Source organism: Gallus gallus, chromosome 4 (genome assembly GCF_016699485.2).
Source record: "Gallus gallus isolate bGalGal1 chromosome 4, bGalGal1.mat.broiler.GRCg7b, whole genome shotgun sequence".
Classification (NCBI taxonomy): Eukaryota; Metazoa; Chordata; class Aves; order Galliformes; family Phasianidae; genus Gallus; species Gallus gallus.
The window spans coordinates 19,524,557-19,547,884 of NC_052535.1; the positions used below are offsets into that span (position 1 = coordinate 19,524,557).

General features: G+C 43.1%; 1 protein-coding gene and 1 long non-coding RNA gene across 2 annotated transcripts in view; one reads left to right on the forward strand and one right to left on the reverse strand.

Moving 5' to 3' along the window:
• Positions 1-5,030: 5,030 nt before the first annotated feature.
• SFRP2 (secreted frizzled related protein 2) lies at positions 5,031-9,304 on the reverse strand. Its single transcript, NM_204773.2, has 3 exons — positions 8,701-9,304; positions 8,058-8,138; positions 5,031-6,666 (listed from the first exon to the last, which is right to left on the reverse strand). The coding sequence occupies exons 1-3, from the start codon at positions 9,191-9,193 to the stop codon at positions 6,362-6,364; spliced, it is 879 nt and encodes a 292-aa protein (NP_990104.2). The 5' UTR covers positions 9,194-9,304; the 3' UTR covers positions 5,031-6,361.
• LOC101748935 overlaps positions 8,773-23,328 on the forward strand; it is a 42,285-nt gene continuing 27,729 nt past the window's right edge. The window contains exon 1 of the long non-coding RNA XR_005859534.2: positions 8,773-8,853. This is a non-coding gene — a long non-coding RNA (uncharacterized LOC101748935). The remainder of the gene's footprint in view (positions 8,854-23,328) is intronic.

Consider the following 23,328-nt stretch of genomic DNA (forward strand, 5'->3'; position numbering starts at 1 on the left):
TTCACCAGCACCTTATTCTTACCTCTTTTTTTGAATCCTGCTGTGTGTAAAGTTTTCCACAAGGTCTTCTGGTTCCTCTTTCTCCTTTAGAGGATCAAAGATAGAATGAGTGTGGGAGACAGACAAGCAGGAGGGGAAGCTCAGTTTGCAAATGCAGTGGGCCTGGGCCTTGCTGCTCCACCTTATCAAGATTACTGTAAGGCCAAAGAGGTGCCTGGGCTGATGTCCTGCTTTTAGGATATTCTTTTTCTGACTTACCTGCTGCCTGCATAAGATGGTGCAACCATGGAACAGTTCACATTTAGATACAAAATGCCCATGTTAAGTTATTGTTAGTAGTTACTGGTAGGTGAACTCACAGTAAACTAGGTTGCAGCACTGTACCAGCATAGGAGATGTGCTGTAATGTAGTCCCGGTTCTATATGTCTCATGTGATCCTCTTGAGCTTCACATAAGAGAAGATTCAGTCTTTGTTCCACATTCCATTTTGAGAAATCATTATGTAGGTGACTTGAGCTGAACTTGGCAAGGCATGTGAAAAATAACAAGAAGGGGTTCTTCAGGTACATAACCAGGAGGAGACAGATCAAGGAGAGTGTTTCTCCTATGATAAATGAGGATGGAGAACTAGCTTCTCCAGACAGGGAAAAAGCTGAGGTGCTCAGTAAGTGCTTTGCCTCAGTCTTCACAGGTGGTCAGGCTCCCACCCATGTCTGCCAGGACTCTGAAGCTCTAGGTGCGGGTGAGAGGAGTGGATTCTGTCCCACTGTAACAGTGGAACAAGTCCAAAACCTCCTCATGAAACTGAATGTATATAAGTCCATGGGGCCGGATGATATCCATCCTAGAATTCTGAGAGAGATGGCTGATGTGGTTGCTGAGCCACTCTCCATCATATTTGAAAAATCATGGCTGTCTGGTGACTGGAAAAACGGAAACATTACTCCAATGTTTAGGAAAGGGAGAAAGGATGACCCTGTTGTCCCTATAGGACAACACCTAACCTATGTTGGTCTGTCTTGCTGGACAGCTTTCCTGTGCCTACAGCAACTGGTTTTGAAGTTAGCTCAACCAGCTGTGCTGCTATGCAGTTTTCTGTGTTGGATGGTTATTCTCCACCAGCTGTGCTGCTGTTCAGCTTTCTGTGTTGGATAGTTATTCTGATGATTGTGAGAACAATGGGCTGGCTGGCTGATTGCTGAGGTGCTCCTCCTGGCTGGGAGACAGGCTTGTTGGCTAACCTCCACCAGTTACCTGCATCTTTGCTCTGAGATAGTGGCTCATATTTTCCGAGGTATCCAGGTGATTTAGGAGCCCACAGCTCTCCCTGAAGGGGCTGGATTTGGAATAAGTTACCCTATTAAACCTCACCCCAAAGAGATGTAGCATGGGCTAATTTATGTTTGTAAGGCAGCTTGAGGTCTTGGATTTCTATGATGTGAATATCTTGCGCTCTTCATTTAGAGACAAACAAGATCCATTCCTGTGGTTGTGTCATCAGACAATCAGTACTGAATCTGCATCTGTTGATAAGAAGGCAACGTGTAAATAAATCACAGGGACATACCTCTGAAGCCTAGAAATAAGAGCATCTGGCTCCAAAAACAAAAGCTTTGGCTGCCCAACCTGAGGGAGACCGCCTACTGTTCTGGAAGTGATTGAGCCATCACTCCTCTTCCGGTGTTACCAACAGCAGTCACGTGATGAGGACTCACAAGACTGGTGAGGGCAGAGCAGAAGCAGCGGACAAAAGGCTGTTCTGCCACCTTCTTGTGGAGCTCTCATGCTACAGCAGGCACCAGGAGATGATGAGGTAGAGTCATGGTGGCTCTACTCTTGGCCAGTGCCCTGGGTGACTGCAGAGAGGTAGAGTAACATCAGGAAGAGGACTGAGACAGGTGCTCCTTAGCCCCAGTGGAGGAACACAGGTTTAGAATAGAAGGACTGAGATGTGTGAGTGACTGGGTATGCAAGGGAAGGCATCGCGGAATCATAGAATTGTTAAGGTTGGAAAGACCATCCAGTCCAACCATCCACTCATGCCTGTGATCGCTCTAGACCATGTCTCTCACTGCCACATCCACACAGTTCTTGATGGTAACTCCATCACTTCCCTGAGCAGCCTGTTCCACTTTTTCAGAGAAGTTTTTCCTAATATTCAATCCAAGGAGTGCTGTATCTGTATGTTCTATATGCTGTCTATACTCTCTAGAAGTCTTTATATTCTCCTGTTGCATAATAAGAATAATGGCTGTGCCTGGGGTGACTGGTGTGTATCTGTGGTGCTCTTTGTGGCACATAATTCCCCCTCCCATCCTCACAGAAAATTGTTAATTAAATTTAAATGCCGAATTTCCTGCATGGGCTTTTTTGTTTCTTAAAGCTAGGTTTTTATGATTGTTGTGGCTTATGCATAGCTATGCTGCATGAGTCCTTTAATAAAACATACCAAGTGACAAAATGTCTGTACAAGAGGGGATGAGAGAGAGGTTGAATAGCTTCTCTGTGAATGTCTGAAGTGAATGAGAAGTAAGGGAGAAAGGAAAGGATTAAGAAGTGATTGAAGGACAGAGATGATAAATAATGAAGAAGGGGAAAGACTGCAAGGAACGGTGCTGATGGGTTTAAAATTTTAATTTGGACTTTTTTTTTTTTTTTTTTAATATTTGTTACATACTTGGGGAAAATGAGAAGCTGGGGGGAGCCCTGGATTATAATCATAGTGCTGCCTTGATTATATACCATTCTGATTGCTGTGGTCTAGTGATGAAAGCATAAAACCTGGAGTCAAAAAATATGCTTCTTTTCATGACTGCAGAGGACTTGCTGGGTGGCTTCTGAGTGTTATTTTACCTCACTGTGCCTCATTTTCCTGATCTACAAAACAGGGACATTAATGCCCATTTTTTGAAGGCAGTCTGAGAAACTTAAATGGAAACTTCTGTATAAATGTCAAGTATCATTATTATTGTTCTTAAACTAATCCATTGTAGTCAACTGCTTTTATAGTTTTTATGAAAGCAAATACAATGGAGCTACACAGTTGGCTGCCTAACATTTTTTTTATTTTTTTATTTTTTAAATTAGAGGAAGACAAAAACTGTCTAAAAAATGCAACAGCAAGCTTTGTTTTTTCATGAGTTGGAAACAAATTTCTGCTAGAACTGAATCACACCGTACCAGGTAATGAAGTTACTCCACACTAAATGCAAGACACTGATCAGGAGTGGCAAGCACTGGTCACTTTTTACATGTTTGTTTCACTCTTCGCATGACACAATCAAAGATTTTCAGTTATTTTTCAGTGAATATGAGTAAGGGTAAATATGTGAAAAATGTATATGTTTACTTCTTTACCAGTATCTGCCAAATAAAATTTCCTCAGGCTGTGACTCTGAAATTCTAATTTTCTGTTGAACAGTTTACAATGTCTGGCTTATACAACTTTAGAAATGGGTTGTATCTCTCTCTCCTCAGTGTGGAGAATGTTACCCATCTTTCCCCACAACACTGTTAGAATAGCTCAACTCAGAAAATGTGACTCCTATTACTCTTCATGTTTGCCCAAACCCTGTTTATGTGAAAAGTAATTCTACCTCTGCCAGCTCACCCTGAGGCTGGATGGTCGCAGTGAGTCCATCCAGGGCCACCCTGATGACTTTATCAGTTAGGATAGAATGCTACTAATCCTTGACACCAACTATACTAGCGGATTCAAATGTTAGCTGATCTGGTTTATTCTTGTTCTTCTCCATGATTTTGCTGGTTATTTTGCAGTGGAAGAAAGAGATTTTTTTTTTTTAAGGGCAGAGAGATGCTGGTTGTAGATAGTCTTTTCATAGTAGGTAGTTGTAGAATGTCTTTTCATACATCCAAGTAAAAACCTGTTGTGTAGTCTTGGCCTCGGTATGACTCTCAGAGTGAGTAACTTGTGACCTGTCTGTCTTTATCAGCGTCACTACTGCTACCTTCTAGGATAGCCCAATTAAGATAATTTTATGGTTGCTCTAAGAGGACTTAGTGTTGGTTAGGCAGGCTGTGTGGAGCAGTTCTGGTTGTTTGGTTTTGGTCATCAGAGCCTGCATTGCAACTGCTGCCTCTTCAAAGTGCTTTCCTTCACCAAGTGGGACAATCTGATTTTTCTGCAGGCTTGTCTCCAGCCACTTGCCCTTTTTCTGTGAGCTAGTTCCCTCTAATATATCCAAGACCCATTTAGTGACAGGTGTTAAGTGATGTGCTGAGGGAGATAGGTAGAGTTCTGTGACATCTGGATGATGATGGACACAGTGCTGATATGAAAGTAATTACTCCCAAGTGTGAGAAGACTCAAATCTGTTCCTGGGAAGCTGGGTCCATTCAGAAGAAAAATTTTAAAGATACTTCAGCAAAGTATTGGACTTTAAATAGGAAATGTTTCACAAAAACTGAAGAACTGGTTTGGAATTGAGGGGTTTTTTTTACTTTTTTTAAATTGTTATTGCTATATTTCTGAGGATGTTTGTGAGGACTGATCTTGTCTTGCTTGCTCAAAGTCCTACCATTGTTTGTATGGGATATAGTAAATGTATGAAGACTCAGGAAGTAGGCAAATAAGAAATTTTCTAAAACAAATTTAACATGATGATCTTTAGATTTTTTTTCTTTCAATCCTAATAGTTGAAAAATCACACCAAATATATGAAATTATTATGACTATTTACTTCTAAAAAAAAATCTTGGGATGGATTTGCATTCCCTCAGTGAATGGCTAACATAAAGCACTGTCCTTGTAAGTACTGGGCTTGTCATCCTCTTAATGAGGGTAAAAGGAACTTTATATGCATGGCAGCAGTGAGATTATTTTTCACAGAACCACATGGAATGGTTTGGTTGGAAGTGACATTACAGACCATCTAGTTCTAGCTCCCTGCCATGGGTATCTTTCTCTAGAAGATGCTCAAAGGCCCATCCAGGATAAGTATAATAAAACTCTAGTAGGCAATGCTCTTCCATAGAAAATATTTGTAAGAAAAATTCTGAAAGACATTGCTCTAGTTACACTACTAGGGTAGTGCAAATGGTTTATTTTCTAAATAGGAATTGTGAAAGCACACACATAACATACTTTGTTCTACCATTTAAATTATTCTGAATTGTTAGTTACAAATCGGGTTTTTGTCTACTATTGGACTCCTTTATATGACTTTTTCAAGTGTAAGAAATGGATAAATGGGTATAATTTTTAAGCAAGTGATTTCATTGCTATTCCACATCAGCAGAGTTTTCTGAGATGGGATGAAACTGTAGGCAAAGAAACCACAGAAAACTTTTCATCTTGAAGAGCTCAACAGAAATCTATTAAAATGAGGTAACTGAACCCCAACTTTCACATTACATGGGTTAGTCTTTGGGGAAATGAGGTACTGCGTGGTTTTCTTAATTGCAGCCAGCATTAGAAGCTTCACTGTTGGTAACTGTTTGTCATTTGGGGTAGAAGGGTGAATCTTGCTTTGCCATGACAAAGCTCAGTTGGACACCTTTTTCCCAAAACAGATTAAAGTGACTTTGTCCCAGAATAAATCAAGACAATGGGAAAACTACCATGTAAAGTTTATATACAAGAATATAACATTTATCTGAAGTATTTACAAGGTTAATTAAAGCAATATTTTACAACTTTTTCAGGTTAGCCACTAGGTATGTTACAGTTAGGCTACAGATGGTTTAATTTGCAAAATAATAAGAAAAAAGTTGCATTCATATAAACCAGTTCCAAAACCTGTTTTGTTTTTGTTTTTTTTCTTAAGAAAAGGGCACAGTCTTTATGGTGGAAAATACAGTGGAAAATAAAACTTGAGAATAGTTAATATACCCTTACTGGTGCCTATGTATCACATGCAAGAGTTGTAACATGACCTTTATAAATTTAATATAGATGGCAAGCAATTTCACCTCAGTGAAATAGTCGTACCCCTTGTGACAAGCCAGTGGCACACGTCTGTCTTTCTTTGTTTCCTACTTTTGCACAACAAACATGCATGTATACAGAGAGGCAGCAATATAAATGAACCAGCATTACCAAAATGAAGAGGGAAAAACCTCAGATAAGAGTCACATTTGCAACCATTAAAAAAACAAACAAGAAAAAAAAACCTGTTAAGTGAGATAGTTTAATACTTCCCCCAAATAGTCATGATATATATATTTTTATTACATTTAACCTATGTACAGAAACAAAGGGCTCTCCCCCTCTTGGAGATTGGTTGCTGTGTCTCCTGGCCAGGGCATCTCGAGGTGTAGAGAGGCTAAAGAAAGAAGGTTGGGGAGGCCTCGAGAGCTTGGGTCAGAGGAGGCTGCTGGAAGCCAACGCAGCCAAAGCCACTAACACTGCAGTTTGCGGATGCTGCGGGAGAACCGCTTAAAAGCTCGCTGCCCTTTCTGCCACCGCTTCAGTGAGGTGATCACCAGTTCCCCAGCTTGCTTTTGCCCCATCACCAAGTAGGGGACATTGATGTCATTCATCTCGTCACAGGTACACTGGAGGCCACCTTTGAGCCAGAGCACAATCTTCCTCAGATCCCTTTCAGTCAGCCCATTCAGCTTGTAGATGGTCTTGCTCTTTGTTTCAGGGGTGATCTTGGTATCCCCATTGATGTAGGCAATCTCCTTCACTTTTATCTTCAAGGCTAATACAGTGAGGGGAGGGGGGAAGGGGGTGAGAGGGAGAGAGATTAAGAGTTTTTTTCCCATTAGTGCACATAAAGGGGACCTGGGGAGGGAGGTGCTCTATTGCTAATTAAACTGTCAGGGCTGACAGAAGAGGCAGCAGGTGGCTCCATTTCTAAAGCCAGAAAGGGCATGCAAGTCATTTCAGTTTGAATCAACCTTAGGGCTGAGGGTTTGGGGGTTTCTTTTCTCCTCTTCCCCCTCCCCCTTTTTTTTCCCCTTCCTTCCTACATTAATATTTTCTCCAGTTTGCAAACAGAGAGAGGACAGCTTTGCTATGTTAAGCAGCACTCCAGTTTTTGCTGGGACAGGATGTATTCCTGAAACCCTAGAATATGAAGGGGTGGTGGGGAGGCGAGTACCTAAACCTAATCTGAAACCTGATCTCTGTTGCAGCTGAAAAGTTCTAAACTTAATTTATTAGGCTGGAGAGGATTTTAGGCAAACCTGGAAGGAAATGATATTTCACATACATTGTTGTTTCTTTGAAAGAATAGATCCCGTAGAGGGCAAATTGGTCCAACAGCTGCATTTGATTTGGTGAAAAAAAGAGGGGGATACAAGACGCTTTTAGAATCTGTGGGGCAGATTTAGCTTTAGGAGGATTTATCTGAGTGCAATTTGCCAGGCCAAAGCCATTGGTTGTTTTAGCAGTTATGTCCTGCAATCAGAGTTCCACAGGTTGTTGTTTTTTGTTTTTTTTTTCTTTTCGTTTTAAGAGGAGCTTTTGAATTCTTGCAGATATTTCTAGTACAAATACTGATCTATTATAAAAAGATTCCCTTCCTCGTTCCCCTTTTCTCTTGAAATGCTAATGTGCGGATAACGAGCCCTTCAGTTATCTGTGTTGAACGGGCTATCTAGTCCTATTCTAACCCCAGATCTTCACATTAAGTTTATATCCCCAATTGTCTGTGCGTTACCTTCTCTGTCAAATGATATATAGAGCTTCATTCTTAATCTGTGGAGAAAGTCTTTCTTGCTATATGTCATGCAGCTCTTTCTCATAAGTCTAAGTGAAGCTTTGTTGTACTTCTCCCCAGGCAATAGTGTAGACGAAAGATTCCTTTTTTTCCACTTTATTTTCTATTCGGCTTGCCTGCAATGTCCACATAAAAGAGTACTGCTTCAAAACAGCACACAGGAAAGGACTATAAAAGGGCCATTTTTTACTCAGAGATGCAATTCTGTTTCATGACCAGAATGGTCAGATGCAACAGGATGGACAAGTCCATCCGCAGATGAGACAAAGCCCTGCCTTTATTCAGGCGCGTCTCTCTGACTCCACCGGGAGTTTTACTCTTGCTCCTAATCCCTCAAGTTTTAATCGAGGGGCTCTGCTGCCACTTACCAAAGTCATTTTTGCAGAGGTTTTCCATGATGTCGTTATCATCCTCATTTTTGTTCTTGCAGGCATCGCAGACTTTGGGTGCTGGAAATACAAGGGACAGTCCTTGTCAGACTCAAGGAGAAAGGAACAGCAGGTGGCTTTGGGAACCCTTCGCGGAAACATGGCTTTTCCAGCCAGACAGACTGACTGTGCACCTTCTCCATTTCCACAGGAGGAGAGCACTCAGGGGGCTCTTAGGGTCACAGTAAACCAACCTTTTCCTTTCTTTCTTTCTTGCTCTCTTTATCCCTTTCTATCTTTTTTTTTTTTTCCTATTGTAAGAAGAGCAAAAGGGGGTGGGGGAAGCTCCCCAACTCCATGCTTCCGCGATGACTGCTGCAGGATGATGCCCCCCTTACTGATGCAGGGAACCATGTGGCTCCAGTTGGGGGTCACAGATCTCCTCCACGAGGAGGTGACTGCTGCTAGCCTCACCACCCAGCACACTTGAGGGGCTGGGGGCAGCTCTGCAGAGCCGAGCCCAGAGCACTTTATTTCAGGGCTGTGGGTAAAGGCAGTGGTCCCCGGGGCTGGGATATCATGGAGGAAACCTCCTCGAACCTGACCGAGCAGTGGACCCAGCATCAGGGCAGCCACCTCTTACCTTCCCTGGTGACTGGGAGGATGTGGTCACTGCTGGCCAGCGGGATGCAGAGGTCATTGTCCTTGGGGAAGCGGCTGCAGTCCAGCATGTCGGGCCAGGGGAAGCCGAAAGCAGACATCACTGGTGCACAGCTCTCCTTTACCTCCTCGCAGAGTGAGTGGCAGGGCTGGATGATCTCGTCCAGGTCGTCGATGCAGACAGGGGCAAAGAGGGAGCAGAGGAACTTCCTAGTATCGGGGTGACACTGCTTCTGCACCAGCGGGATCCAGGTGGAGGCCTGCTCCAGCACCTCCTGCACCGTCTCATGCCCCAGCAGGTTGGGCAGCCGCATGCTCTGGTACTCGATGCCTCGGCACAGCAGCATCGGGGCTGGGATGGGCTTGCAGTTGGAGCGCTTGTAGGAGAAGTCGGGCTCCCCGAAAGGGAAGAGCCCGGCGGTCGAACCCAGGCACTGGGAGGCCAGCAGGAGCAGGGCGCAGAGGCGGCGCGGCATGGCGGGGCGGTGGGCTGAGCGGAGTGCCGAGCGGGCTCCAGCTCAGGCTGCTCTGCTGCGTGACCAACGGGGACGAACGGAGACTCTGAGAGAGGTGCAGGGGCAAACGGGAGTTTTCTGGATGTTTTGTATGCAAATGAAAGGGGGAGCGGGGAGCGGGGAGGAGCTTGGTGACAGCCATCCGGAAAGGATTGGTCACTACTTTCTTGCTCTGCTTCCTCAGGGGGATTGTTTTTTGGCAGGAAATCCTTAAAAGTCTGTGCGTTGGGAAGGGGGGAAACATCCCCGCGAACAAAAACCCTCGGAGCCCCTTGTCCGAGCAGGGGCTATGGGGCCACTTTGGGGTCGCGGCTGCTTCAAGGTGAACTCTGCAGCTCCCCGAGCCGCTACGGAACGGCAGGACGCTCCTGTCTCCTCGTCCCCCCGTGGCCATATTTGGTCCGTTCACCACCCGCGGTGAAGTGATGTCGCTGGCTCACTTCCCCAGGCTTGGGGCCAGATCACCTGCGCATGGGACCAAGAGGTGTAAGCCAGCTCATTGTGGGAGGGTGGTGAGTGCCCCAACTTGCAGCACCCAGGGCTGCGAAGGGCAAGGGGGAGAAGAAGTCGTGAACCACAAGCATGCTCCCTAATCCTGATGGAGGCACCTCCCTGCCCATGGGGCTGTCCCGCAGCTGTGCTTGAGGGTCTGAGGATGGACCCCTATGGAGAAGCTCCGAACCTTCACCAAACCCTCCTGCCCAGTGTACCCCTGCAAGGTTCTGAAGACAGAGCTAGGTAAACCCTGGATGTAAAGCTGCTGAACCGACAGCCCCCTCCACGTCAGGGACTTTTCCTCAGCTCTGAGTGTCCAAGGGTTTTTGACATCCCAGTGCCTGGCACGTTCTTTTGGGGCTAAACATGGAACTGGCCCTGTGCCATGCAGGCACATCCCTTTCCCTTCTGTCTTCACCTAGAAACTCCCTCAAAGAATTATGTTTGTGCTGATTTGCCACAAAGGGAGAAGCAGCAAACAAAGCACTGGAATCCCAGCACAGCTCTATTGCAGCTTGGTTATTTCTGGGATATTTAGTAATATTATTTATGGGATTGTAGTTGAAGAGAGTAGGCCTGTGTAGTATCATTTGGTGGTAAACCACATTCATTAATCAGCTACCAAGTATATCTTCTTATAGAGATGTTTTATAGGAAGCCAGCCCTTCCCATAAAACCCTTATAGCTTCTGTAAGTTGCACAGTCCCTATACATCCAGTTTTGATCACTGTCTGTGGGATAAGAAAGGGAGGGGACCTGCAGCATCAAGAGGGTAAGGGGCAGCCATGCTTAGTGGTTGCAGTCCTGCCCTGGGCTAGCAGCTGGTACCCATTTGAAACCAGTGCCAGTCATTTCAGGGAAGGTTTGGAGGACCTTTCCAATAGGGCATGCTCGTGGGTGTGACTTCCCTGTAGACCAGCCTCTCAAACACTGAAAACAAGTAACAGGGATGTCTAACACCCCTTGTGAAAGTGCTTAAAAGCAGTCCATTTTCTACAGCTCCACATATTCTTGCCATCTATCTGTGCTCAAATCATTCCTTTAAACAACAGATCTGTAGCTCTTGGCCTCAGTCAGCTTCCATAGCACTGAGCCCAACAGATGACTTATGGTGTCCATTTTAAGCCTGTTTTACCAAGTCCTGAGGACTGCCAGAGGTTGTCACTATTGCTGCTTGTAGATGTCACCTCCTGGAGGTGGTCCTACAAGCCTTGGTACCCAAACTCCTCTTCAGGAAAAAGGATCTACCAGTGTATTTACTCTTACTCTGAATGAATGACAGGGATCTCTATAAAAATGACTTTTTTTTCTTTTTTTTCTTTTTTTTTTTTTTTAATTTTTAATCTCTCTCCTTTTTTTTAATTGCCTTTTTTTTTTTTTTTTTTTTTTTTTTTTTTTTTTTTTTTTTGTGCCAATGACAGCCCTTCAGGTGGAGGTCAGTGTGGTCAGAAGACAACTTGCTAGCTGCCTATGCCACTCTCCACAGACCCAGCTAGCTGTGCTGAGAGCAGGCAAGCACCCAAGATCTGAAGAGACCATTTAGGCTACAGAAAATAATCACTTTCTACAGTGGAGGATGAGACATTTCAGACAGAAATCTGCTCAGTTTTTTCCACTGTGTTTGCTTGCTTGTTTGTTTCCTGTTTGCACACCTTTTTTTCCTGGATTTTTTTCCTGGATTAAGCTTTGATTTGAGATGAGGCTTTATGAAACCTCCCTATTTTCATTTCTAATCAACTTTGCCAAACTCATTTACCTTAAATCTGAAACGACCTGAGATCATGTAAACACAACCAGACCAAGCCTCCCAGACCCAGGCAATCACTGTTACCCTCACTTTGCCCTCTTGCAAGGAAAGTGCTGAAGTAGGAGGCTGAGCTCTGTGTTTGTCCATGCAACTGGGGTAGGGCTCCCTGGGCCTGCAAAGGCAAATGCTGTTTGGGGGCCCAAAATGACACAGGAGGCTGGAGTGAACCCTGGTGAGATGGCTGCTGTCTCCCCAGATCCTGATGGATAGGCCCCTATGTTTGCCTTCCTTTGCAGGAGCAAAACAGGACTCATGGAGGCTGTGTGCTATGAGTGGATGGCCTGGGGTCCCCATCCCAGAAAACAAACCATGAAGAAATAGTCTGATGGATGTAGTGAAAATGAATTAACAAGCTGTAGGGAAAATGAATTGACTCCTTTGTTCTTGAAAGCAATCTCTGCTGTCTAAGCAGTGAGTGTGGTCCATATCTTCAATATCAAAGTCATGGTGCCACTTTCTCTGTCTCAAGCCTTAGCGTGAGCTCAGATCTTCTGTGCCTCTTTCTGGCCTGTCCTGGAAGCTGAGAAGTGTTTGGGGGAGATGCATTGATGCTGGTGTAGTAAAAAATGGACAAGACTTGCTCCAATCCAGGCAGCATTAAATGCTCTCGGTCAGTCTCTCCTTTGAATATTTTTCTAAATCTGCTCCCCTGAGATCCCTTACCTGACTATATAGTGCATGTGAGGACTACTCTGCAGCCTTCCGTGACCTGCTGACATGCTTTGCTGGTGTGATGATTTTGATGCTTTCCTTAGGCTGAAGCTCCTTTACTGCTGATGCACAGGCAGTATCATGCTTTTTGGCTGCAAAATCATGGGATAAGCTGTGGCTGCAGGGGACCATGAGCTGCTGCAGCTTGCAGCCGAGGAAGCCAGACCAAACAGGCTAGAGAGATTCTAGCCCTGGGGACTGTGAACATAAACTTGGGGCTTGAGCAATTACCCTTTGGTTAGTAATACTGTAGAGTGGAGTGGGTAAACTGTGGCTTTTTAGCTCATTCTTGTCAACCCGTGAAATGGCAGTAGTGAGGAAAAAGCTGGCTTTCTTCCCATGGTGGAAAAAAAATATGATGAAAATGTTTGCTTTCCTTTAAAAATGATCTCTAGTGTCAGAGTATCTGAAGATTATTATTACTTCAATCTCACTGTTGTGTTTGTTGGGGTTTGAGGGGTGGGAAATAGTATTGTGCAGGTTTTGACGTGAGGCAGCTCAGCAGCAGATCACTCCTCACTGTTTCAGTGGCTGATAAGGTGGAACTCAACATTGTCCAGATCTGGGACTGGGCAGCAGTCTTGTTTTCTCTTACCACAGTGTTTCAAAGCTCTGTTGTCAAAAACTGCATGTGCTGTAAATTTATCTTTTTTCTTCCCCCTCCCTGTTCTGAAAGGAAACCTAAAGAAATCACCTAGTCTTTCTTTTCTTCATTTACAATGCTCAGCAAGGAGGCAGCAACCAGTGCGTGGTGTAGTGAGCAGATCACTTGTGGGGTGCTGAGCATGTGCTGAGCGGTGCAAGTTGCTATGTGCCTGAGGGGAAATGGTTGGGAATATGAAAGAAGGACCTCACGGTGGTGCTTGTGCATGTTGTGTAGTTATTTCTTTAGCCAGTGACACCAGGTATCAAATGTTTAGTATGCCCTGTTTCTACCCACTGCTCTTGGGCTATTCTGTTCTCCAGAAGCACTGTGTTAGGGACTGAAACTCTAGCCTATGTGTAATCTGTGTTTGATGTTGCAAAGGGTACAGATCAGACTGGGGTTGATTACTTTCAAATTGAAAATAAACCCAAGTCACAGCAAGTTTTCTAGTTTTTCTATCTGTATTTTAGCACAATAGTTCCCTTGCATTTAGTATCTTAAAATCCTCAGGCAAGTTTTTCCAGTTTTGAATGTTTTCCACAGAAACATTATTAAATATTATTCCAAGCCTCTGTATTCTTAATGGTGCATTCTACTTTCCTCATCTCACATTAAATGGTAAATGTAGGTACTTGGATGCTGTCTTATACACACACACACACACACACACACTTGTATATAAATTTAGATCTATATGCGTGCTAGTGCTTTAGCAAGTTATGATCCTTCAAATTTATCTGATATACATCTGTATCTGGCTACAGTTTTTGTCACGGTAAGCATTTTTTGCTCATGCAGGATGTCTGTTTATGATTACTGCTCCTGTTATTATCTATCTCATTTATGTGCTGGATGACAATTAGAGATAGCAGGGATCACGGCCTACATGACTCCAATGGCATGGTACCTGGTGTTCCTAGTATATTTTATTTAAAAAGCTATAATGTAATATATCTTTTCTTTCCTCTTCACAGTATTTTCTGCCTCTACCCTCCCCATCCTCTTGCAGTCTGGTAGTAGCAAGCACTTTCAGCAGAGAGAAGGGCCCCGCTGCTGGAGCAAAGACAGTGCTTATGGCAAGGGATCTGTGCTCCAGGTAGGGCATTCATGCTGCAGGAGGGAAGAAAGGAAAATAGCTGCCTTCCCATGGGAATGGCTGTGTGGGGCAGGAATGCTACATTTATTGTCCGCAATAAGACTTTGGTACTTGTTGCCAGCCATGAGGAGTCTAGCTTCAAATTTCACTCTTCAAATCAGGGCTTGGATGGGCTTTGGCCACCTATGTCCTAGGTAGGTCTCTGTAGCATTCCCCTGATCAGTGGCTTGCCACTGCTAGGGAGCACCTATAGGTACTAGCGTGTGGGTGTCTTAGTTAAGTAGCCCCATGTTTGAGCCCAGCAAGGTGTCTCAGACAGCAGGTGGCTTTTGCTGATCCCTGCCAGGTGACTTTGTCTGCTCTGCGGACACATGATTAGCTCTGGTGTTGATCTGAGGGCTGGGGATCTTGTCAGGCTGCAGACTTGTAGGGAAGAAGCTGCTTCTTTGCCTCTGTGGTGCTTAACAGAGAAAACAGCTATAAAAGAGTGTGGGAATGAGGCAGATACAGAAACCCATCTTAAGAACCAATTCCTACTGTCAGGGAGATGGTGAGGTTTGCAGCTGAATAGTCTAATGGCCTCAAGGATTGCACGTGTTAGTTGTCAAGAGAAACAGCTCCTGAAGAACAACTTGTAATAAAACATTCTTAAACAAGTAAAATCGAGAGAAGCTGTTGCCTAAAGCTATGCTGTTTAAAAAAATATTATTAAACCTGATTTAAAATAAAGCAGTGAGACAATCAGATCAATTTGACGCCACAATCAAATCAACAAATGAGTCTGTGTTGGATTGTAGTTAAATTACAAAGTGATTTAAATCACTGAGCCAATAGGCACATACATCAGTAATTAAAATGCATTTGGAGACTATAAAATTGGTATTTTCATATATTTATTTTTATAAAATTCCAGATGTTTGGGGCCCATTCTGACGTAGGACCAGTTTGAGTGAAATAGCTGATGATGGTCTTACACGAGTACTGTTCAAGAAGTTCGGAAATTATTGAAAAAAGCAGCACTTAGTGAGTAGTCATCAACAAGGAATACATTCAAACTTTTAGTCATTGTCTCCAATTTCTTCTTTCTTATAATATTTGTCTCCTTGCAAATTTGAAATTCAGTTTTAACTTTCTGAACTTCATATAGAAAAGTAAACTTGAACAAGTTTGTAGGGAAACCCATCCAACATGCATTTTGAACACACTCTTCTTCCCCATCTGTACTTTTTATTTCTTGATACGTGCAGGTAACTTAGGAAGAAGGGATGAGGGATGCTCCTCATTTTCAAGTGCTGAGTTGCTCAGTACAAGTTTCCTTTGATCTGTGTGTTTCCCAATTGCTTGTCATAAACAAATATGATACACAAGTGTTGTGTTTTTCTCTTACCTCATTATCTTAATTTCCTTCTTAAGAAATTGCAGTGTACTAGAACAGCAGCTTTGCTGAACAAAAATCTTGCTTGCTAGGTTTATTGCAGACTTTTATTCAGATATTTGTGTTTTTATGTGATATAAAAGTGCTGCGGGCTGAATCTTGACTGTAAGATAAACCTAGCCAAGGGATCTGACCTTGGCATCCAAGTTGGTGCTTGGTTTTCTGGTCTGGTTGAAACTGTGCTCATTTTGAAGGAAGCTGTGTCTTGCAACCCATGTTCCCAATCAATATGTATCTGGATTGATTGGTTACTGCTAGGGAAAACTTAGATTCATGTTCAGGATGGAAAAGGTGAGAGCATACTTCTCTAGTTTATTTGTTTAAGATTTCCTCTCCATAAGGCTTCAGAGCAAACAAAAGTTTGTATAGTTGCTGCAAGTAAGGTTGCAGCAGAGAATGTTTTAGATTCACGTTAGAATTAATATTTACACCTGTGAGAAAAGAGTGAGATTACATTGTTTAGTGAAATTCTACAACATGGAAAATACAGATACCTTGGTTTACACACTTGTATCCTTAGCTACTTAAGAGTTACACATTTGGAACTTGAAATTGTCCCTGCTGGAAAAAGATGAACAAAGCTCAAACAAGTCTCTGTTGTGGTTCAGCACAAAATGATCCTTGATATTTCAAATTAAAACCTTAAGAATGGTAATATTAGATCAGATAATAGTTTCTCTTTCACATGGATTTCTGTCACCTGTGTCTTTTTTTCCCCTTTCTTTCCTCAAGTGCAGCATGTCTCTGTGGGCCTTTAGATTTCAGCTGGTGCTGCATTGCACAGGCCCCCAGGGTGTGCAGCTAACAAAAGCAGCTCATTCTGGTCTTGGGTCATCAGCTAGGTCGAGCTCAGGCGTCTTATGTTGCCATGCATACGAATAGCTGCTGATTCTTTTCTGTCGAGCACCCCAAAGCGACAAAAGTCACTGTGCTGGCTGGGGTGGCCCCAAATCCAAGGAGAGCCGTCCTTGAGGCAGCTGCCTTCTCTGCTCTGGGGAGAGGCGGTGACGGCCTCACGCAGGGTTCTGCTCACTGCGCAGCTCCGGGTGCCATTGGCTGCGCGCGCTCCAAGCACATATCCCATTCCAATTATTCCCTGCACTGGGGTCAGCGACCTCACCCTGCGGTTACATCATCCCATTGCCCATCTTAATAGGGACGTTTCTCTTCTGCCTCCTTCACAAAGGGCCCACTGACAGTTCCCAGGAAACTTTTGTCTGCTCCGCTGCAGCTCTCACCCGCTGGGGGCCTCAGCCCTGGGATTCCTCCCTCTGCTTTGTGTCACTAGCCACAGGCATTTTACAGCACCATTAACCCAGGCCCCTAGCACAGGCAGGAAGGTTCAAGGCAGTCTCCCCCCCCCCCCCCCCCCCCCCCTTTTTTTTTTTTTTTGCCTTTTATTATAGAAATATCATCTTCCAGTCTTGGCTACTAAAATTCACTGTGCTCCGACACAAATGGAAAAAGTGAGGAAGAAAATCTTAGGGTGAGGTGTGGTATCAAGTGATGTTAGCCTTGGCTCGTGTGTTGTGCAGAGCAATCTTCAGCCCTGAAGATTATCTCATTGTGGTTCACCTGAGGTGTAATTAGCCTGCAAAGTGATCTGAGAGGCTACAGGAATGTGCAAGATGTGCATATCTGTGATTGCTGTTCCCACATTTAGGCTGCCTAGATTTAGGGATTGAACCAACCGTTCTTCTCTATGAAGAGCAGGGAAGAGCCTAATTGAAATAGAAAATTGCTTTTGTTTTTCGGCCATATGCTATGTATGGAGAACATTTGGCTGGTATTTGATTGCAAGTTTCCCAGGATGGCTTTTGCACTACGTCTGTGTCTCCCAGTGCACTTGTGCAGGTTATTTTAATATCCTTACTCATGCTCTGAGTGGGACTGGCAAAACCGAAAGGTTTAGCTCTTCAGGCTGCAAAGCCAAAACAATCAGGGTTTAAAGAGTAATCTCATTGGACATACTCATCTGTGCTTTGAACTATTTTGACAATACATTTCATCCCCCTTGCTATCTCCCAGAGTTTCAGACACAACTGAGCTCGCTCCTCACTAGAAACCAGAGCGGGTCTGCAGTACACATTTCATTAGGGAGAAGGCAGGGACTAGGTAAAAGGCTAGTAGACATAAGTATGCATTATGGTGTTCAAAGCATTCTTTTTCCTCCTTGAAGTATTTCTTAGACCAGTTAGGTGAGAAATTCATTATATGTGAGGATTTTGTAATAGCAAAGTGAATTAGCTGTTTGCGGACCTGCTTCCCTCTGTAAATGGGAACGTGCCATGCGACAGTGGGCCAGATTTTACTGTTCTAGGCATTACTGATATAGCTGTTTATTCTCTGAGCCTGGAAGAGATCCAGCAGGATTTAGTTTTATGAGGTTTAATGTAAAGGTGTTGTATTTCATGAGATGAAATCATAACACAGCGGGTTTGCAAGAATTCTGAAAGATTATTTTTTCAGAGTGTTGGCAAGCACAATTCTCCTGTGAATTACGTGTCTAAAAGAGAAATGTAGACCTTCTTTCATTGGGTTGAAATGATAAGTAATCCTTAATTCTTCCTAGATGGCCTGTGTCATTAATGCTGGCCATGCACAAAAATGTGTGCAGGTAACAGCTTTAATTCTGCTATGCATGGCTGTGTCTCTAGCCATAGGAGCTATCCACATATTTGAAATGCCTGCTGTTATTTTTGGGATGTGTCTCTGAATTCAGTTTTTTGCTAGACCTCTCGATTTTGTGAAGAAGGGAGAAAAGCATCTGGCATCTCTGACCTCTTTATAGTTGTAGAGGGCCTAATAATATTATTTACTGCATCTGCAATATGTCCATGAATACTTTTATTGAGCATGATCAGAAGATTTTCCTTGGACTGTTTGACTGTGGAGAATGACTGTTGAGGAGTTACTTGAGGTTTCCCTCCTTAAGTTTCCTCATATATTAAGCAAATGATATCTCACTGATTTAATGGTGGCAAATCCCAGCTATTTTTCTCTGCTATATAGCAGTCTCCCCATTTAATTTGCTTTGTTCTGGGAAAGCAGAAGGATGGCTTGAGGAAGAGACTCAAGGCTGGGAAAAACCTGGCTTCCATTTTCAACTTTGCTTAATTCCGTGTGATTTTGAACAAATCATTGTATCTCTCTGCATATGTTTTGTTTTCTATTAAAGGGGCTTAAGAAAATCTGCTTGCCCCAGAGGGACATTGTTAGACTCAGTTCACTAATAACTGCCCTAAGGCCCTTTCAGTCTCCTGCAGTACTGAGCTCTGGAACTTACCTTATTATTTAGCCCAGAGTGGGGGAGATATTCAGCCCTGTTATCAGTCTAAGCAAAGCTCTGGGCTGGATGAATGTTCACAGGTAAAACAAAATCCTCTGGTTGTGCCTTTTTAGGACAGTGTATCTTCTGCCTACGAGGAAAGCTTGCATCTTGCTGCTTACAGATTTCTAAACATACTTGGAGTTTTGCATATGAAGTACGCATTTCATAAGGAGAGGGCAAATGCTGACTACTTAACTCAGGTCTGATTTAGGAACTAGTTTAGGAGCATTTAAACCATAACATACTCTTGAACTTGGGTCACCCACTGGTAGCATCATGTTGTTGGCATCACAGGTCAGAAGAGGCAGTGTATCTGTTATTTGCCCTTTTGTTTGTACTTGGAGGTGATAGTAATATGTACCTGTGCTACATTTTGGTTTAAATTTACATAAAACCATTTGCAGAGGGGACCTTGCACACTAGGCCTCTTGTGGTAGCTGGGAGCTTAAACTCAAAATGTCTTTCAGTCTGGCATCCATTAATCAAGCACTGCTTTTGAAGGTGTATGTCTGATATCCCTGATTGCGATTTACTCCATATTGATTTCAGTGCAGTATGTCCTTAATGTTTTTGCATCCTTTGCAAGTCCCACTGATGGAGTGACTCCTCCCCCCCCAGTAAAGGAGAATGGTACTGACTACACATAGATAAGAAATTTCCTCTACTATGTTTTGCATTATGGTTAAGAACCATCACATAAAAGCACTTAGGGAAATGTTACAAGCTAGTACGGAGTAACTAATTTTTAGCTCTGAACCCAACACAAGGAAGAAGGCTGGAAGGAGCCTGCCATGCACAGGCCCTGGTCTCCGTGGGAAATGTGAGTTGGCCTTGTATCTGCTGAATGGATAACAAAGCCTCCTGCAGGCCTTATGCCCTGCTTCATGAGATTTCTGATAATATAAAACCTGATACAGATGATGGGAGAGCTATTGAGGGGTGATGATCGGATAGTCCTGGGCTCTATGTGGCCCTGTTTGGTGAGGAGTTTTGGACCAGGTGGTCTCCAGTGGTCCCTCCCCACCTCAGCCATTCTGGGATTCTGTGCATTTCTGAAGCCATGAGAAGTATGACTGAGTGGGGCAGTTCAAGCCAGCAGTGCCTTAGGAGAAACTGGTTCTCAAAAGTCTAGAGTCACCATTCATGAGCATTTTAACTGCCTGGTTTTTGAGGCTTTGGAATACTACAAATACACAGACTAATATTGTGGAAGCAAGTAAAATGGAACATCCTCTGGTAAAAATAAATCAAACAAAGAAAGCCTGCCTGTCTCATAACAACAACACAATGAAACATGAAATGTTCTTTTCCTTGAAACTCCAGTTTTCTGTGATTTATTTTGCCAGTCCATAATCAGAAATAGCTGCTCCATCAGAGTAGGGAATGCAAGTAGAGCTGAGGTCAGAGTTCGACACAAAAGTGATGTATGAGCAGGAGTCAAGGAGGAATTCTGAGCTCCTAGAATAGAAAACATGCTGTAAATATTAAATTCAAGGTGAGAGGAGTTGCAAATACATCAAATTATGGGTTCTAGGGGAAAGTGAAAAGATGATTTCCAGAAGGTAGCCAATATCAGAGCCATCATTTATCCCTAGTGGGCATCTAGAATAGCATACTGAAGTGGCCTCTGATTAGGTTTTTCAATTTTCCCTGGTCTGTATACAGGAAGAAGATCAATAATGAAAAGTGTTATTCTTTTGCCAGTGATCCTGAGAGGAGAATTTGACTCTGAAAATGCTGGGAGGATAAATTAGTTTTCAGAAATTTGATTCTTAAAAAAAAAAAAAAAAAGTACTTCTAAAGTATGGAAAAACACTGCATTTTCATCTGCTCTGGGGATGAAACATATAGGGTTTCAGAGGAGATGAAGCCTCCTGACTGTGCTGAATCCCATCCTTCCCCTAACAAATTTCAGGCCATTTGTTCATAGTGCACACTCCAGCCAAATCCCCCAGTTCCTGGGGGTAATGGCACTCTTTGGACACAGTCTGCCATTGGTTAAGCGCTTTGCTGTGAGGAGCCCTTCTTTATTGCACTGAATTGCTCAAGCTTTGCTGGAAATCCAGGGTTTTGTCTGTGTGCATTTGCATGGATATACTTGTAATAATTCCGTATTTAACTGTTCCCCTGTGTGTGTATGTGAATGTATCTGTGTATGTACATACTCTCTGTGTGTATACATATACTGATTGTGTGCATGTACACACAGAGGACAGATTGAATGCAGAAGTTGCTTTCTTTCTCATTTTATGCAGCTAAAGAAAAAGCATGCTCATCATGGTTGTAGTACATCTTTACAGTTTTTTCTCTTTTATTTAGGAAGGCAAATACATATATATGTACATTAGCGCAAACATGTACAGACATCTGTTCATAAGCAGTGTATCTGACTTTCCTGTCAAGCAGCCTGTGTCCCCTGCAGCAATCAGTCATTCCAGGCACTGCAAGTGTACATTGGGGCAGGAAGGTGTTCTGGAATAGAAGGAAGTGCTACATCTTGTGTGAAATATTGAGAAAATAGTTATGTTACTGTTTTTTGTTTTTAATTTCCTCTTTTCTTTTTCCTGAGATTTGTATGCTTGTCCTTGCAGTGAAAATCAGGAGGTTAAATAGGTTGCATGTGTTTTTCTTTTGTAATTCATCATTGTTTCCATTGCAAGAACATCCCAAACTTTTGGAATCTATCTGTTCAGTTACTATGCACATGGGTTTCACTGTCATTGCCAAAACAATTCTCCCTGCATGAGCAATATGTGTTGGAGTGATTGATGAGATACTTGTTCAGCCCAGGAAGAATGCAATACTGGGATAATTGGCCCATGATTTCATAGAAGTATGTAGGATGTCCAACAGATAAAAGACGCTTTGCATCTGATTATAATCCCTTGCAGCAATTCTTCTGCACTGACTGGAAGCCATGTAAAACATGTGAAATGTCTGTGAAATCCAAATCAGGTTCCCTTATTTTAGCTGACACCTAAGAAAGGGAGAAGTTGCTATAAACAAGTATAACTCCTGAAATTTGGAATTACCATCTTTGATAGATTCTGTGGAATAAGTCAGGAGCTGTAGATGACTTAGTACTGAGCAGGAGCCTTTTCTCCTAAGGTTTAATACAGAAATCTTACTGACTGTAGTTTCGTGAGGCAAGTTGGAGCAGGTGCACTCCATATTCACTACCCATAGCAATAGTCATATCAGACAAACAGTTTTTGAAATGTGGCAATCTGGTTGTGAGCTGCATAAAAGGGAGATGATGAAAACGCTGGAATGCTCTGCTCCTGCACTTGTCCATGCTTTTCTTCTTTTTCTTACTTCAACCCTTTGTCTTTAAGACAGCCAAGAAGGTTTAGGTATACAAAGTATATTAAGTAATGTACTGAGAACTGCTAGTCTGCTCTGATCTCAGGCCTTCATTAAGACTGTCATGTAGTCCAGTCCTGGTCATGCCTCTACAGATATTAGCTAATAAAGCAGAAGTTTCTGGGAGGTTTGCTTGTTTTCTGTCTCAAAATTTTGATAGTGACACAGAGGCTGCAGGTCCACTGTGTAGGCCGGGCATTAGCTGTCATGATAAGATTTGAGGTCCTGAATCTCATATGTGATTTAAGTGAGTGTTATGCAGATAAACAGCTAATATGTAAGTTGGCATAATGACAATGCTATGGGGAGCAAAGCATATCCATAGGACACCATTTGCCTCTGTCCCCTCCTCAGTTTATTCTCCAGTCACCATTGCTCTAGCATACCCAAGATGATGCGTGATTGCTAAGGCCATCATCTCTGGTTCTGTCTCCCACTTCCTAGAAGTGGCCCCCCTGCATATCCAGTTATGCTGGCCATCCAAACCACTGCCAAAGCCTCTGAAGACATACACTGTGCCTTTCCAAAACTATGTGGTGAAGATCATGTACCTCTGCAGACCTCTGGTAGTAGCCAAAGGGGATGCCTGTATTGATTTACTAGCAGGGCTTGGGAGAGGGCTGTGGGAGCTGCCGGTAACCTCAGCTCAGTAATTTCTTGGACTCCACAAGGGTATTTGAGTGTGTATCTGCCCAGAGGGAGAAGGAAAACTAGGGTTTTAAGGAAGATCACAATCTGATTTCTCTTCAATCTGTGAAACTAATACACTTATGCAGAGCAACCTCTAGCTGTAGGGTTTTCACTCTTCGCTTGCTTCCAGTGAAGATGTTTGGAGTGTTTTCTCTATGGTACAGTATGTACAAAATTTTGTTGATGGATTAGGTAATGTTTGAGTTTTGAATGAAAATGTGTGCAATTATCTCTCAGAGCTAAAGGGAAGGCCAACACACCCATCTTTGATCAAACGCACATGGTTTTATTTTCCACTGTGCTGCACACATAAGCTCTAGTGATTTTTAAGTTGTACTTGTGTAGAGATTGCATGGTACAAAGAGCAAGCTTTTCAGTAAATGAAAGTACATGATCTGGTGTTAATGAGCCACAGAAAACTTCTGCATTTTCTGATACAGAGTCCAAGTGTGGTTCCTTTGGAAGCTTGATCTAGCTGCACGGGTTTAGATTTGCATTTCCAAAAAGTGCTAGTGGAATAAA